The 18,062-nt window shown below is 37.3% G+C and overlaps 1 protein-coding gene across 12 annotated transcripts in view; it reads left to right on the top strand.

The window, feature by feature from the left end:
• The window catches only part of LOC149801204 (protein phosphatase 1 regulatory subunit 12A-like), a 264,345-nt gene that overhangs the window by 36,126 nt on the left and 210,157 nt on the right, over positions 1 to 18,062 (top strand). For all 12 annotated transcript variants that reach the window (XM_089955260.1, XM_089955259.1, XM_089955257.1 and 9 more), the window contains exons 3-4: positions 3,782 to 3,900; positions 7,189 to 7,348. In XM_089955260.1, the coding sequence (XP_089811386.1) occupies positions 3,782 to 3,900; positions 7,189 to 7,348 (279 nt within the window). The remainder of the gene's footprint in view (positions 1 to 3,781; positions 3,901 to 7,188; positions 7,349 to 18,062) is intronic.

Raw genomic sequence — 18,062 nt, 5'->3', positions numbered from 1 at the left:
AGACCAGGCATCTACTTCTGTCATGTATATCCTGTAACCTTGTTTTCTCAGTAATTAAAGAAACAAACCATGCAGCCAATTGAAAAATTCTTATCAACATTACTGCTTGTAAAACCCACCTTTTCTAAGATGCAGACCAAAACCATTGATTGCTAAATTATTGTCAAAACCACTGCATTGTGTCATACTTGATTATTTAAGTGTTATTTCAGTGTGTAATATTTGTATCAATTAGAATAATGCATGCGTATCAGTATGTCTCGGTATATATTACATGTAGATAAATCCAGTAAACACATGTAATAAAGCAATGTTATATTTTACTGATTTATCCATCACAGTTTATGTTATTTGTTTTGAGATATCTATTAACAGTATCACACCATAAATATTTAAATTAATTTATTCCTTCAAGATGCACACAGCAAAACCTGAAACTCTTTATAGCTCTGAGTTATTACAATTAAACAATCTCCAGAGAGGTGGTTTCTCAATAGAGGACAAAGAGTAATACATTAATCTGATCAAGTTGTGCATTACGAATCTGCATTTAAATGACACTCGGATCATATTGGTTGTTTTAGTTACACGAGATGAATTATTAAGTAATTTGAAATAAGCATGTAAGGTTAACAGAACTGTTATCATAACTAGTCAAATATACAAAGTTTGCATGCTCGGTAACCAGGCTTTGTCAGCACTATAATGGCCGACGCTATTGCTGACACCTATCGGCTGGGAGGAGATAATTATGTAGCACTGTCTACAGGAAAGGTGTATACTGTGTTAAAGTTGTGTACTAACAAAATTTAAACCTTATTTCTTCAACGTCAGATGCTGTATTAAACTGAAACTTTAAGATAATGTTGCAAGAGGTCTAAGGTTTACACACTGGTATGTGATGAGTTCCTGTCTTGCCTGACTCACTCATTTAAGCACTATGGGTGTGTGTGTTTTGGATTTTTAACATAATTTTTCAAATCATATTGCTATGATGTCTGCAGTGTGGCAGTTTATAGTGATGTCTAGCACTTGGGCATCATGCCGCAGACATGTAGCATGATGTCTCATCCAGTCACATTATCCTGACACCAGGCCAACCAGTCTTAACACTAAACTCTTAATGCTGAGTGACAAGTGCGGCAGCTGTTAGTACCATTTTTATGTCTTTGGTATGACTTGGGGTGGTGGTGGTGGGTTTGAACCTGCGACCTTCCACATCTGAGTGGATGATCTGACCACTAGGCCACCGGAGCAGTCTCATTGAAGCATTTTGTAGGCAATATGTGAGGTTAGTGCAGATGTGTAGAAAGAATTTTATTTCAATTTTGTAGGCAGTATATGAAGTTAGTGCAGATGTGTAGAAAGGATTGTATTTCAATTCTGTAGGTAATATATGAAGTTAGTGCAGATGTGTAGAAAGGATTTTATTTCAATTTTGTAGGCATTATATGAGGTTAGTGCAGATGTGCAGAAAGGATTTTATTTCAATTTTGTAGGCAATATATGAGGTTAGTGCAGATGTGCAGAAAGGATTTTATTTCAATTTTGTAGGCAATATATGAGGTTAGTGCAGATGTGCAAAAGGAATTTATTTCAATTTTATAGGCAATATATGAGGTTAGTGCAGATGTGCAAAAGGATTTTATTTCAATTTTGTTGGCAATATATGAGGTTAGTGCAGGTGTGCAGAAAGGATCTTATTTCAATTTTGTTGGCAATATATGAGGTTAGTGCAGATGTGCAAAAGGATTTTATTTCAATTTTGTAGGCAATATATGAGGTTAGTGCAGATGTGCAGAAAGGATTTTATTTCAATTTTGTAGGCAATATATGAGGTTAGTGCAGATGTGCAAAAGGATTTTATTTCACTTTTGTAGGCAATATATGAGGTTAGTGCAGATGTGCAAAAGGATTTTATTTCAATTTTGTAGGCAATATATGAGGTTAGTGCAGATGTGCAGAAAGGATTTTATTTCAATTTTGTTGGCAATATATGAGGTTAGTGCAGATGTGCAGAAGGGATTTTATTTCAATTTTGTAGGCAATATATGAGGTTAGTGCAGATGTGCAGAAAGGATTTTATTTCAAGTTTTTTGGCAATATATGAGGTTAGTGCAGATGTGTAGAAAGGATTTTATTTCAATTTTGTAGGCAATATATGAGGTTAGTGCAGATGTGCAAAAGGATTTTATTTCAATTTTGTAGGCAATATATGAGGTTAGTGCAGATGTGCAAAAAGGATTTTATTTCAATTTTGTAGGCAATATATGAGGTTAGTGCAGATGTGCAGAAAGGATTTTATTTCAATTTTGTTGGCAATATATGAGGTTAGGGCAGATGTGCAAAAGGATTTTATTTCAATTTTGTAGGCAATATATGAGGTTAGTGCAGATGTGTAGAAAGGATTTTATTTCCATTTTGTTTGCAATATATGTGGTTAGGGCAGATGTGCAAAAGGATTTTATTTAAATTTTGTAGGCAATATATGAGGTTAGTGCAGATGTGCAGAAAGGATTTTATTTCAATTTTGTTGGTAATATATGAGGTTAGTGCAGATGTGCAAAAGGATTTTATTTCACTTTTGTAGGCAATATATGAGGTTAGTGCAGATGTGCAAAAAGGATTTTATTTCAATTTTGTAGGCAATATATGAGGTTAGTGCAGATGTGCAGAAAGGATTTTATTTCAATTTTGTTGGCAATATGTGAGGTTAGTGCAGATGTGCAGAAAGGATTTTATTTCAATTTTGTAGGCAATATATGAGGTTAGTGCAGATGTGTAGAAAGGATTTACTTACATCCTCTGGCCCATTGCTGAAAAGGAGATTTTGAAAATTTGTCTTTTTGATTTTATGTTTATGCAATCCTACACAGTATTCCTCTGGACAGTTACATTGCAGGAAGCATTCTTTCATTGCTTCAAAGGTCTTGATAAAGGGGGAATGTGTTTTGTTTGTCATGCAAGAAATACATGCCTGAAGTGCTTGGATGTGCATGTTTGTGATTGCTTGTACATCTTGTGAAGGCCTTTAAAGAGTGAGTTTAGATGTCACTTGATCAGATGTAACATTGCACATTTTTCTCTGACTTGGTAGATTCTGTGATCATTTGAGTTGAAGTATGCCATTAATCTTATTCGAGTAAAATGATGATGACAATAGTGACAATGATAATAGTGATGGCACAGATGAGAATGGGACTAAGCAGTATCCCAGCTGCAACCTGTTCAGCACTTATTTTTGTTCATGGAGGAGTTATGTGGTGTTAATTATTTACATGGGTCCATCCTTTTAAAGGTCTGCGTGTCCCTCTGTACATCCCATTATCCTTTCCACTCTATTGTCAATAATGTTCAACTGTTTCAAGTTTGTTTCAGACAGGTTTATTTTAAAAATACATACATATGTATCAAGGCTGGCATAAGCTTTGTGCAAGAAGTACACTTGCACAGGGAGTTGTTTTCAGAGGGGTGCCAAATCCGAGAAGAAAATGGTTGCAACAATCATACAAGGGAGCAAAATGGAACAAAATATTTGGTTTTGTTTCATGATATGAAAATATTTTATTTTGGTCATAACTTCAGTTTCATATTAGCTTTCTTATCATCAAAAATTAAAATAGTCGGAGAGGGGGCATGAAATGTGTTTTGCACAGGAAGCTTTATTACCATTTGTTGGTAAGTAAACATAGATAAAGTTCAAATGAATGCTTTTGTCCTGATTCGACCAACTCAGCAATCTATTCATATCCCAAACATTATTTTTAATAATTTTTTTCAGGTACTTGCTCGAGATGGGAGCCAGTGTATCTGCTGTCAATAATGATGGAGACCTACCCATGGACATTTGTGAGGATGATGGGATGGAAAAACTGTTGCAAGATGAAATGGACAGACAAGGTAATGAACAGCTAACAGAGAATGGAAAAGTAAGCTTTTGCCCCCCCCCCCCCCCCCCATTAAGGACAAAGGGACAGAAATGGTCTTTTAATCTGCATTGCAAGTGCCCTGGCATCCACTTTCATTATTAGATTACATTTAAACCAGATGAGATGTGTAGCTTCAGCTCAACAGTAGCTTGGAATTGATAAGCATACTCTGTGATATTTCTTGGTTTTAAGTCCCATAGCTTTGGCATTGTGCAGCATTGGGAACACTCTCGCTTATACCTACATGTACAAATAGATTTCATCCAGTTTTGCTGTCAGGCTTCATCACCAAAAGAAATCGAATGAGTTTAACGATGACCACATTCTAAACCATTCTCTTCGAGTTGTGGCACATAATCCTCTTAATATTGGGATTCTTGATGTGCTTGTGAACACTAGCTTTATTAGATTGTTATAGTGTAAGGATTGTGTGTCCAGGTCAGTGCCCTTGGTGTGGCCTTGCACTTAGCTCCCACTTCCTCATCATTATAATGTGTTGAAAGGGCCATGAAAACCCATTTGTTATTAAGATTAAATTTCCACCAGATTTTCTGCAAAGCTTCATTGGACCTAAAGCTTCAACCTGTTTAAGTTTCATTTTTCCTTCTCTCTGCCACTTTTTCTTGGAACCTGGGCAGCTCAGACTTCCTACATGGGGGCTGCTGGACAAGGACGTTTTTCTCACCTGCTTCTGTAAACTGTAGACATTACATTGTGATGTTATTATGTATGTTGCATTGTACTGTTCACATAAGAATGTACTATTACATCAGCTTGAAATGTGGTTTAGATATCATAATGCAGCTGTTATCCATTAACCATTATGCCATTGATACTTTTTATAACACTGGCAATTCATTTATTTTCATGATAATCAGTTTCCATGAATTTTATAAATACAACAGTTTCATCAGTACTTGAATTTATGGACGTGGAAGTAGTCTTATTTTTTCACAGTAGGACTACTGATTGTTGAGTCATTAAATTTATCCAGAAATGGTCTTATTATTTGATAGAAATACTGATTTTTGGATCTAAAAATTTATGGTTTTGGAAGTAGTCTTATTTCTTCTTAGTAGAATTACTGGCAGTTGGGTCTTTACATTTTTGGCTTTGAAAGTTGTTGTATTAATTCACAAAAGAAATATTGATTGTTAGGTCTTTAAATTTATCTATTTATAAGTATTCGTATTTAACAGTAGAAATGCTGGTTGTTGTGTCTTTAAATTTATTTGGAAGTACTCGTATTTAACAGTAGAAATGCTGGTTGTTGTCTTTAAATTTATCTACTTGGAAGTGGTCTTATTTAACAGTAGAAATTCTGATCGTTGGATCATAAAATTTGTTTATTTGGATGTAGTTGTATTATTTCACAGAAGAAATAATGTTTGTTAGGTCTTTAAATGCATGGATGTGGAAAGTCTTTTTTAAAAAAAATTGGAAGCAGAGTGCAAAATTGGCACCTGCCCTTGGGTCAGATCCCAGTCAATTTCATGGTGAGCTAGTGCATAAAAAAACTAAGTAGCCATGATAGTTTGGTTATAGAATTCACTTGAAATATGGAAACAGAATGCATGCAGATACGACAGTGCTGTTATAGTTCATTGGCTCACCATCGCGAATGGTATCTGAGACTTTAATTCAGTGAATTTCACGTTAACCTCCCATAATGTAGCTTAAGTTACAGAATTCATTCCATGCATGAATAATTTCAACATCATTTGTATCAACATACAGAACAACAGTACTCCTTCACTATATCCTGAAAAGTTTTTTTTATGTACATATAGTTAGCCATGTTGGCCCAGGAGTCATCGAATAGCTCATTTTGATACAGGACTAAGCAGTTATGAGGGCCTTTGCATGCCACTTATTAGACAAATTATATCACAAGCATACATTAAGTAAAAATGTAAATTAATTCAAAGAAAACTAGATGGTGCAGATGATATTTAAATTAGGTAAATTGGTCTACAATTCAGTGAACTACAGACATGGATATCATTCTTGATGCTGAGCTGAATAAACTACAACTGTCAAACTGCATTCTGCTGATGTGGATGCATTTGATCCAGTTACAGTTCCAGCAATCCACTACTGGAATTCATCTTTCCGCAGACCTAATTCCATGAGCATATGTATGTTGGATACCGCAAACTCATCTTTGGACGATGGGTCTAATTTTGATGCGGTCATTGATGATGAATCAATCCTGATAGACTGTATATAAGAATGGTCATCAGTGGTTTGATTATGATGGCCAGCATCTAGATGAGTTACAAATGAACCTGGATCAGCTGGACAGCATGCATCATTGTCCTGGTCAGGAGTTTGTAGTTTCTAAGTAGTACTCTTATTTCACACTAGAAATGCTGATGTTGCATCTTTAAATTAATTTATTTTTATTTGGTCTTATTATTTCACAGTAGAAACACTGATTGTTGAGTGTTTGAATTCATATTTTTGAAAGTATTATTTCACAGTAGAAATACTAATTGTTAAGTGTTTAAATTCATATTTTTGGAAGTATTATTATTTCACAGTAGAAATACTGATTGTTGAGTGTTTAAATTCATATTTTTGGAAGTATTATTATTTCACAGTAGAAATACTGATTGTTGAGTGTTTAAATTCATATTTTTGAAAGTATTATTATTTCACAGTAGAAATACTGATTGTTTAGTGTTTAAATTCATATTTTTGAAATTATTATTATTTCACAATAGAAATACTGCTTATTGAGTGTTTAAATTCATATTTTTGGAAGTATTATTATTTCACAGTAAAAAGACTGATTGTTGAGTATTTAAATTCATATTTTTGGAAGTATTATTATTTCACAGTAGAAATACTGATTGTTGAGAATTTAAATTCATATTTTTGGAATTATTATTATTTCACAGTAGAAATACTGATTGTTGAGTCTTTAAATTGACATGGTTCCTAGCAAGAACGAAATCCATGATAATTGGTTTCCATTGAAAAATAGCAAAATGTTGCTAATAATGCTTTATTTATGGTTTGTCGACTTGTTTCTAGCTAAGTACCAGGTAATCTTTAATGAGGACATTATTTTGCACACATGAACAATGTATAATAAAGAAATAACTTCGACCTGAGTAAATAGTGCAGTCTGTATAGAAAGATGTTTATAAATATCAAAATCTTTGGATGCCTGACATCTAAGTAACAATGTATTAAGTAATGGAACATTTAGGAAGAGTTATTAAGGCAGCTGTAACTGTCTAAATTTTGTCAGGTGTGGATGCTGATGCAGCAAGGAGGGAAGAGGAGGAACAGATGCTGAGGGATGCCAACCAGTGGCTTAATAGCAAAGTCATCCATGAAAAACAACATCCCAAGACAGGGGCCTCTGCCCTTCATGTAGCAGCCGCAAAAGGATATATCAAGGTCATAAAGTGAGTTACTCCTGTCAGTGAAATTATTGCATATTGTCATTAGCTTCCATCACCATGTTGTCTCTCTAGTAATGTCTGGACTGTAATAGCATGAGGAGACGTAGGCATCACTTTTCCAGCAACAGCAGTGGTGATACCAGTGATGCTTCTCAGGTAAATAATCTCCAAATTGGTGAATTAAACAGGTCCAGCTTTCTTAAAACCACTGATAATTAGTTCCGATCTGTCACTCATTATCATGTGAGCTGCAATTATCCATTCAGCTTGAATTGGCTTGATTAATGAGGTTGCAAGGTTTACTAATACTGTGTAATGATTGTCACCAGTAACATCTTTTTCCATAATGGCATCCATGACCTGTTTAGAATACCACTCATGGAAGTATGACTTTAATTCTTATTTACTGTCAAGTCTAGTGGTTAAAGTCAATCTGTACAAGAGGCAGGCACAAACAAAGGAGTGATTCCACTGTCTTTCAATTTTGTTAGCATCTTCACACTTTGGTGGGGTCTGAACACATCAGATATTGCCACTGCTTGCTGACTGCATTGCACAAGGGGCAGCCGGTCATGTGTTTTGTTCACATATGGAATATTAACATTATCCACATATTATAGATTTTTCATTACTCCAGTGTGAGTTTGTTCGAGTCACATCCCAGTGGTCAGGGAAAACTACACATTTATGCAGGAATCTGTCAGTCTTCCCTGTGTAAATGACTCAAGGGGGCAGGAGAGTTCCAGATTTTGCTATTGCGAGTAAAATCGTAATCTGCCTTTACTCATCAAGTGCACAAACTGACAGTTGCTTAGATCCACGGGCTTCTGTCGTCTAGTTGCCACCTCTCACCAGTTGGCATCTGGTCTGATCCCAATTTATTATAAGACAGTCTGGAATATTATGCTGTTTCACTACATTGTTAACTTTCTCCAAGAATGTTTTCTTAATGTCTTCAAAATCACTAGCAGCTGTTTTATGCTTTTCATTCATTTCTGCTTAACAAATCCCATACGGCAAAGTAGCGACCTTGCCCAGTGCTTGGTGATGCTGATGTGTCCACCGTAACATGCCAGCTGGCTGCTAGCATGCTTGGTGATTAAAGTCTCTGCCATTATGATCCTAATGTTGATCACTTCTCCATTAATTCTAACTTTCTTGATCCAGTCTTCTATCTTCACATCAAGCATGCTTCCTAGCATCAAAGGATTGCAACGGGGTGATTTGGGTAAATTAGAAAGTTCTTGCCCATCTTGCTTTTTTAACTTTATGTTTTGGTCGTGCATACTCCGCTTTAGTGGTCTCACTGATCGTACAACTCAGATCGCTACTGAATTAGCGGGCTGTTATGACAACACCATTATTTATGGAGTATCTGGCTAGTTTTGCCTGGATTTCCTCGTTACAACTGTCATACTCTCCTCACTTTCTTTTCCGGAACAGTAACAAGCAGGGGTTCTACCCTCGTCATTAGCTGCCTGGAAAGCAAGCGCATGGGCAGTGTTCACAGCTTCTGACGAGTTAGGAGTTAGGAACCTAGGAGGGTCTAAGTTGAATTTTGCCACTATTAAGCCATTTTGTTAACACCATGATCGTCAGAGAATACTGATGGTGCAATTTGATGAACAGTGGTTTAGGTAAGATATCATTCATATGTACTTTAATAACTGATTGCCCTAGTTTTGTTGGCTGCAGCGGCTTCCTTTGATGTTGAGCACTCAAATGAAAACATGGTGAAAGTGATTCATCTTGACAGGTGTTTTATTTGTGTTCATGGAGATAGAAGTATTGTTTTAGCATTATTGGCTGTGTCGGCTTCGACTGATGTTGTTTGCTTGGTTGAAAACACGGTGTAAATATTGAACTTGCCAGGTCTTTGATTTGTGCTCATACAGGTGGTAGTATTACTTTAAACATTAAAGTGACCACCATTTGCATCAGCATAGTTTTATACCTTTGTATTCTTTATTTTTTGTATTTGTAGAGGTTAAATCACGCAATTAAATACCTGCTAATATGCAAGCTTTGGCAGGCAAAATCACAAATTTAAGTACCCACAAAAATGCCCCTTTTTTATACAAAACCAGGAAAATTGAACCCAGTGAAAATAAATGATACTACAGTATTCAATTTTGCTAAAGCATTTTTTTACGAAGAATTTTACTTGGCTTATATTATTATGTGGGCATATGTTAGAATGACCTTAGCAAGTTATAAAAATAAAGTAGTGAGACCAAATGTTTGGAGCTGTTCTATTACTTTTAACATACAGACGTGTCCTCAGAGCTAGATTGGCAAAGGGATAATATCCTGAATCGATAGTAAATTGCCAGATAGAAGAGGTGCTTATTTAGCGAGTACGGTGCAGATTGATTGTTGATTATAGGTTTTTTTAAAATGACTTTCAGCCAGCAATACATGGTGAAGACAAAACGGAAAATATGCATCTTAAAAGGTGTTAACACTCAGTTTGTAAAACTAATAATAGAACACTTTCATAATTTAATGCAAGGGCTACTTTCATTGGCTAAATATTTTAAAGAGACTGAATGTTTGCAATTTCATTGAATGTGAAGCTCTAACGTCTCTGAGGTTTCCCAATCCTTGGCCAGAAACACTTGTATTGTTCAACAAGGACAGAGAGAGTATGCATCTGTTGGGAAGCAAGGCTATTTTTTAGCAATGCATTAGCAGAAGGTAAGGAGTTAAATGAAAATGGTGCTGAACTGACACCCAGTTTGACTGCATGTAAAGGCAGTCTTGAAAATCTTGTTATCGCTACTCCTTAATTGATGGTCATATGACTATGAGATTTTGACTGAAAGACTACTTTTGATGTCTAGTTAAATTAAAACTGTGTCTGTCTAATGGCCATTATTGTCAGTCTTAAAAATCTTGTTATTGTTCATGCTACTTCTTCAGAATGGATGGTTGTGTTGACATGAGGTTTTCTCTAAAAGATTTATTATAATGTCTAGAAGATCATAAATGAAAATGGTGCCAATCTGTTGTCCAAGATGGGGCCACAGCAACCATCTTCAAAATCTTATTGCTACTCCATCTGAATGGAAAGTTATTGACACTGGTTTTGCACCAGGTCTTCTTATGAAGTCCAATTGTTTCAAAATAAACCTTGTGCAGACCTAATGTCTAATATGATACAGTGGCCAGCTTGAAAATCTTGTTATCAATGCTCCTGAATGAATGAAGTCATATTGACATGGTCTTTGCACCAGAAGACTTTTTATGGTATCTAATTGGTCATAAATAAAAATGGTGTATATCTGAAACAAGTATTACTGTCATACAGCAATTGTCTTTAAAATCTTCATGCTACTCCTTCATGTTGATATAGTGTTTTCACCAGAAGATTTCTTATGGGGTCAAGTTGTTCAGTATGTGTCCATCTTGTAATTCTTATTTTTGCTAAAAAAATTTAAATGGAAAGTGATTTTGACATAGGGATTTCATTAGAAGAGTTCTTATGGTGTCTTGTTGTTCCTAAATGAAAATGACTAACCTTCTTATAAAAGCTTGAAAATATCTTCTCCTCCTATGTAATGGCTCAACCTGATCACCTTCCTGTGGCCCACTGCTAATGGTTCAGTGATCTCCATGACCTGTTGGTATATACCTCAGGGGTTTACTGATACAGCAATGAGGTCGCTGCTGCAACAATCCACATATCCTCTACCTTCATCTGTGGCTCATTTAAGACGATCTATCTGACAAAATCAGTTTTCAAGCAGGGTTGCAGACTGCGTTGTCCAGAGTGCAAGAAAGTCAACCTCAAAAGTTTACTACATCAAGGGAAGAGTATTCAGTAATTGGTGCTGTAGGCAAAATATCAATCTTATTATCCCCCTTGAACTTCAGTTGCAGATTTTCTTTTCTTTCAAAGAAAAGACTACTAAATCTTCACCATTAAAGACTGTGGAGCAATTGTCTCCAAAATCCTTAAGTTCTTTGGAGCCTTATCTTTCAGAGCTGAGCAAGTACTTTGAGCTATGAAGTCCAGTTCTTTAATGCCTATGCGGAACCTTCTCCAGTGTCAGCGAGATGGAATGAAATTCATGCCTTATTTGTGACAATGGTCTGACTTTGATTCAGTCTCCCTTTTTTATCCAACCATGTGATGGCCCCTAAACGAGATGAAATTACCATTCCATCTTTTCTTTATTCAACCTTCATTCAGTGATGCACCAGAGTGAAGGCATTTGTGCATTGGGCTGAATTGTGTCAGGTAGGTGAGTTGTCAAACTATTTCTTTAGTCTGCAGTAGAGCATCCGACTGACAGCAGATAGTATGTTCATTATGACAGCTAGTTGTGAGGTCATTCAGGGTTCAAAAGTCAGCAACATAAAAATAACAGGTTTGGAATTACTATTTAATATATCTGAGGGTTAAACTAAATGTTAATTATGTTAATACTTATGTTCTTACGTGCAGAAGATCCAACGGCCAGGAGGGCTGATCAGCAATGCACTGTGGAGTGCAGAGGGCACGTTTGAGCACAAAAGAAGCCCTGGCCATCCAAAGAAGTTGCCAGCCATAGCGAGTTACCATGTCACTGGACTCCAGCTTCTGCGGCCGATGGGGTGAGGTTGCTTCAGCGCAACAGCTTCTTCAGCATAATCTCCTTCACATGCAAGTTTTTATTGTGCAACCCCTGCTTCTTTCTTTCTACTCTGCGCATCTTCAAATTCCAATGGCAGTCGGGGAGGGACAAAGCGACAGGTAGAGGTTAATACTGGAAGTCGTAGTTCCAAACCTACATGGAGGCTGTGTGTGGACATTTTTCTTTGAACCAGGCAAGCAGAGAAGTCCAGCAGCATTCTAGGCGACTGAGCAGCCCTGTTTAGGTCATCACTGCTCACTCTAGTAAAGGGATGGGACTATAAAAGGTGTCCTAAAAATTGCCTCTCCTATAAACTAACTGGCCGGCTAGCTGCAGTTGGCAGATAACCTTTAATGTGGTTGACACCATAAGCATAAACAAACCAAACTCATTCTCGGTACATGGAATGTACGCACACTCATGGACAAAGAAGATACACCCAGGCCTCAGAGAACAACAGCCATCATAGCCAGAGAACTGGGCCAATACAAGATTGACATTTCCGCTCTTAGCGAGACGTCTAGCCGATGTAGGATCTGTCTGCGAACCCGAGGATGGCTACACCTACTGGAAGGCGAAAACACAGAATCCATGGAGTCAGTTTTGCCATTTGTGCTGCACTTTTACATCAATTCCCAGAAGTTCCTACACATGTGAACGAACGTTTGATGCAACTCCACATCCCTCTCTCTAAATCACTGTATATCACCATCATCAGTTCGTATGCCCCCCACATTGATCAGCAGTGAAGAAGACCAGGAGGCCTTCTGCGAAAGTCTCGATACACTCATAAAAGCTACCCCAGCTTGCGACAAACTCGTCATACTTGGCAATTTTAATGCCTGATTGGGCCATGACTACAAAAGCTGGAATGGAGTATTGGGACAGCATGGAATTGGAAAAATAAACACGAATGGACTGCTTCTGCTGTCAGTAACTGCATATAATAATCTGACTATCTCGAACACACTCTTCCATCAGAAGAACAATTATAAAACGACTTGGATGCATCCCAGATCCAAACAATGGCATCTGATCGACTATATCATCATTCATAACAGAGACGACCATAATGTATGGACAATAAGAGCGTTGAGGGGAGCCGACGCACTAGTCAGGGCTATCCTTAATCTCAACATTGTTCTGCCACAGCACAAAAAGACAAAGCTTACCTGAATCAAGTTAACACTGCAGGTGAGAGAGCAATATCAAGCTCATGTTGAAAACCTACTGACTACACAAGGACCTTTGACTGGTGACCCAACCTCAATTTGTGGAACCAGCTCAATGACATGTTGAGTGAGAGTGAGTCTGTGAAAGTCATCGTAGGACCCAAAAGAAAAGTCTACCAAGACTGGTTTGACGAAAATAACGAAGTGATAAGTATCCTCCTTCAACAAAAGCGAGAGGCTTATGCAGAATGGCAAAACGACATTGACTCGGTCTCAAAACGTGATTGCTTCAAACACCTGCAGAACAAAGCCCAGAGAGAACTCCGAATTATGCAAAATAGCTGGTGGGACTGCAAAGCAGATGAAGTCAGCATTATGCAGACACTAGCAACTCATAGGAGTTTTTCTGGTCCCTGAAAGACGTCTATGAACTGTCGAAATCCCACAGTATCCTGCTAATCTCTTCTGACAGGACCACTCTGCTCATCGAAAGGTGGAAAAAACACTTCTCCAACCTACTGGACATGCCCTACACCGTAGACTCTAAAGTATTAGATGCAATTGTCCCAAAGCCAACTATATGTGACCTGGATTTCCCTCTACCGTGGAAGAAGTTAGGCGGGCCATCAACATGATCAGCTCTGGAAAAGCACCAGATGCAGATGGAATTCCTGTTGAACACTTCAAAGCAGCTGGCTTTAAGGCACTTGAGGCACTGCACATCATCCTGATCAGCGTTTAGGAGGAGGTGTCCATGTCACAGGAGTTGCAATGATTTTCACCTTATACAAAAACAAAGGGAACAAAGCTGACAGCGGCAACTATCGAGGCATATCACTCCTGTCGATTGCAAAGTAGATTATGGCGCACATCCTTCTCAACAGTCAAGTTGGTAATGTCTCGGAAGCCATACTGCCGAAGGCCCAATGTAGATACAGACCAGATCGGAGCATGATCGATATGCTCTTCACAGTGTGGCAGATGCAAGAAAAGTGCATCAAACATAACATGAACTTCTATGGTGTCTTCATAGACCTCACAAAGGCCTTCGATAAGGTCAACAGAGATGCACTTTGAGTCATCTTAGCATGACTCGGTTGCCCTAGGAAGTTCATTAAGATGATCCGACTTTTCCACAATGGCATGATGGGACTCATTCTCTACAACGGGATGTCTCTGAGCCATTCAGTGTTTCTAATGGCGTGAAGCAGGGTTGCATTCTCGCCCCATTATTATTCTCAACCCTTTTTTCACACATGTTCTGAACCATGCTTCTCGTGATCTCCAGAAAGGAGTGTACATAAAGTACAGACTGGATATCTCTCTCGTCAACCTTCACCGACTGAATGCCAAAACAGTGGAGAAACGTATTCTTGAAGCACTTTTCACAGATGACTGCTCTTATGGGACACAGAAACAGATCTCCAGATCATCATTACTCGCTTCACTGAAGCCTCAAGACTCTTAGACTCACTATCAGTCTGAGCAAGACAGAGGCACTTCACCAACCTGTCCCAGGCACCATAGCTCCCCCCTCCCGATTGTGTTTATCGAAGACACTGGGATAAGAACTGTCGATCACTTCAAATACCTTGGAAGCATCATATCTTCTGATGGATCGTTAGACAAAGAGATAACGGCATGCGTCAGCAGTGCCAGTCAGTCACTAGAACTTCTCTGCTCTCGCATGTTGGGCCACAGAATATCATACTGTCCACCAAGATAAAGGTGTATAAAGCAGTTGTGCTAACAAGCCTTCTCTATGGATGTGAGACAGAGTGACGCACCTAGAAATGCAGGATAGAGCAGGCTTGACCATGTATTGAAGTGATGGTCATGAGAGCCCAACTCCAGTGGATGGGTCATGTATGTCAGATTTTGTATGGAGCTGTATCTAGTGGACACAGAAAAATTGGTCGCCTGAAGACAAAATTCAAAGACAGCATGAGATGCTGCTCAATATCTATGACAGACCTTGAGTCCTGCAGCAAGGATAGATCTGGCTGGCATGCAGCTGTTTGTAATGGGTTCAAAACCTTTGAGGATGACAGCAGAACGAAAATCATTGATGCCAGGAAACACAAGAACCAACCCATGCCTCCAGTGCACACACTGCTCCAGGACATGCACATCTCACATCAGATTCATCAGCCACATGAAAAGCCATCAGCGAAGAGCAGCACAGGATTGACTTCATCAAGATCCGATCGTTAGCCAACAGACACATGCTATTATTACCAAATTCCCTTCTCTCCTCCCACTCTTATTTTTAGTCAGGATCTGAGTCCAAGAATCACTCTTTTCTGAATAACGGAAGTCACTAAGGCTTCAGACAGGGAATGTTTGTTCAGGGCCTTCAGTTACTAATCAGAGGAGGGAATTCACTTGGGACTGGGGAATATTGTAGGAAAAATTAAAGCAGTGTACTATATAATTAAAATTAGTTTTAAACAAACCCCCTCATATTTGATATTAAAATGACCAAATTGGACAATGGAGGTTTCTGCCGAGAAACTTGTATTCTATAATAAAGTAAATGTTTTAACTGGGTATTTAACCTAATCTTGTAGGTAAGCAGTACAGTGCACAGGTGTAAAATTGCCTTGGGGCTCTGTGAACAGTATAATGCAATCTCTGTCAGGGAACTGTACTTGCCTTATTGTTCCTGCCTCAGTCTGGTTTGAGAGTAAGCCATTCAGTTTCATGTGTACAGAGGCATTCCTGATAAAGAGTTGTCATCTTTATATAAAAAACACATAGGAAAGAGAGAGTGAAATAATAACTGTACAAATGAAGAGGTATGCTGATAACTGCCTTTGCACAAAATGTACACAAAAAAATTGTACTAGCAAGTTTGATTATACAGTGAAATTCCTCAAAAGCAGAACCTCGGGATATCGGAACCACCTCAAGACTGAATTTTGTTTTGAGTTCTGAAATTATCCATCTTTAATATCATCACTTTTTCACTATTAAACCAAAACTCCTCATTTCTGAACACCAAAACAAATTTCTATCCAAAATTTAAATTTTCTCCTGAAAATACGCCATAAAACCGAAACACAGTTGAAACTTGGAAATATATTTTGCTACTACATTTCTTACACATGCTGGAACATACTTATTACAGTTAACAAGTATTGTAGTGATCTTATCTGTGATACCAGGATCTGGAAAATGTCCACAGGGCAAGCAGGTTAAAACAACACTTGACACGCATGCTGACACAGATTAGGCCTGACAGGAGACTAATGGGAAGTCTTTCCACCATACAAAAGAACCAGCTTTTAAAGCTAATTACCTGTATTAATAACAATGCTTGTAGGTAAGCTATTTTAGAAAATCTGTGTTTATCTGCTGGTTATTTAATTGTGATAGATGCTATTCATTTGTTTACATGATTAATAGAATATTGTTTACTTGCCCTTTAAATATGAGGGCTTTATTAACCAGGAACATGGCTTTGCTTTTGATGCTTTGCCAACGGAGACCGACAAAGCAGTATTCTATAAGTAAGATTCACTAAAACGATTTTCAGTAAACCAATACATGTATTTAATGATGTTTTGCATGCAATGTTTCTTGCTAGAAATTGAAACCACTTGTAATCAGCAAGGCTTAGAAACATTGAGGACATTAATGTTGCAAACTAGCCACTGACATTTATAGCTAACAGTAAGTCATGGATGACAGATGTTCGTTAGAGGGATAAATAATGTAAACAGATAAGTCAGCAGTCAGCAGGATCGACAAGTGAAGACAATGATGAAAGCAATGAATATTATGATGAGAATTTATGTTCTGAGCCATTTGGCATTGAAATGACTTACCCTGAAATTTTTTGAGTTTATGAAAGAGATTAAAAATCATTATGATTGCTAAGGATGACCATTATCTTGTTATGGCACAAGAAATGGAATCATTAACACAAACCGGATTAGTTAAAGAACAGTGTAAGAAACAACACAACTCTCCATGCCTTTTCTCAAGTTCGGCTTTTGAACTATGAATATTATGAATCAGTTGTAATTCCAATTGAAGAAAAGTTATAGCTCATTTCTCAGTTGTTTCTTGTGATAAGGACAATGTTTCTATGTTGAGAAAGTGTATTCATGTGACAGGATACAATTTTCAGTATTGTTCAGCTAATTCTTCATTAAATGTATGTATTTAAAATAAAATGAAGTAACAAAAATTTCTTAATTTTGTGCTCTTGTACACACACAGACACTGATACTTTTGTAACTGCAATATATCCATGTTTCTCTCTCTCGTCACATACGTGTTCAGAAGGAGACTTTTTTTCACATTTGCAAAAACCTCAATAAGCTGGAAACTTATCAAAACCTAAAGAAATTATGGGTACCAAGAGGTTGTGGTTTCGAGGAGTTTCACTGTAACTGTGAACTTGCTCATCTGCTCCGACTTACATAATTCTGTTTCCAAGATATAGCCTACCATATGAACTGTTGGGACCCTTTATATTAATTTCTAAAGTAATTTTTTTTTGTGCACTGTATGTTCTGGGACAGATCTTTGATTTTGAGTAATAAGATATGGGGCATCTTATCAATGTAGCTGGCAAAATAATTCATGAGGGTATCAATCATGGGATTTAAAAATAAAATCATTTGAAGTTTGCATCTCCAAAAATGCACTGAAACTTAAATTTGCATATTGATTTTGGGATGCACTGAGGTTAATTGTTTTATTATAGTAGTCTGTTCATGATGATATCTACATTTGATTGGATTCTAATAATTTAAACTAAAATTAAGTATCCTGTGGAATGTCTATCAGTTTTGTTTACCTTCAGGTGTTTTCTAGCAATTGTTTCCATTTTTGTGCAACTCACAACAACTTTATATTTGTATAATATTTTGTGGTTTGCTTTACATGGTGTTTGTTGCAGTAGAAATTCTCATT

The sequence above is a fragment of the Sinohyriopsis cumingii genome, chromosome 4, assembly GCF_028554795.1.
Source record: "Sinohyriopsis cumingii isolate HCF-2022 chromosome 4, ASM2855479v2, whole genome shotgun sequence".
In the NCBI taxonomy this organism is placed as follows: Eukaryota; Metazoa; Mollusca; class Bivalvia; order Unionida; family Unionidae; genus Sinohyriopsis; species Sinohyriopsis cumingii.
The sequence above is the reverse complement of the archived record's forward strand: the minus strand, read 5'-3'. Positions and strand labels throughout refer to the sequence as shown.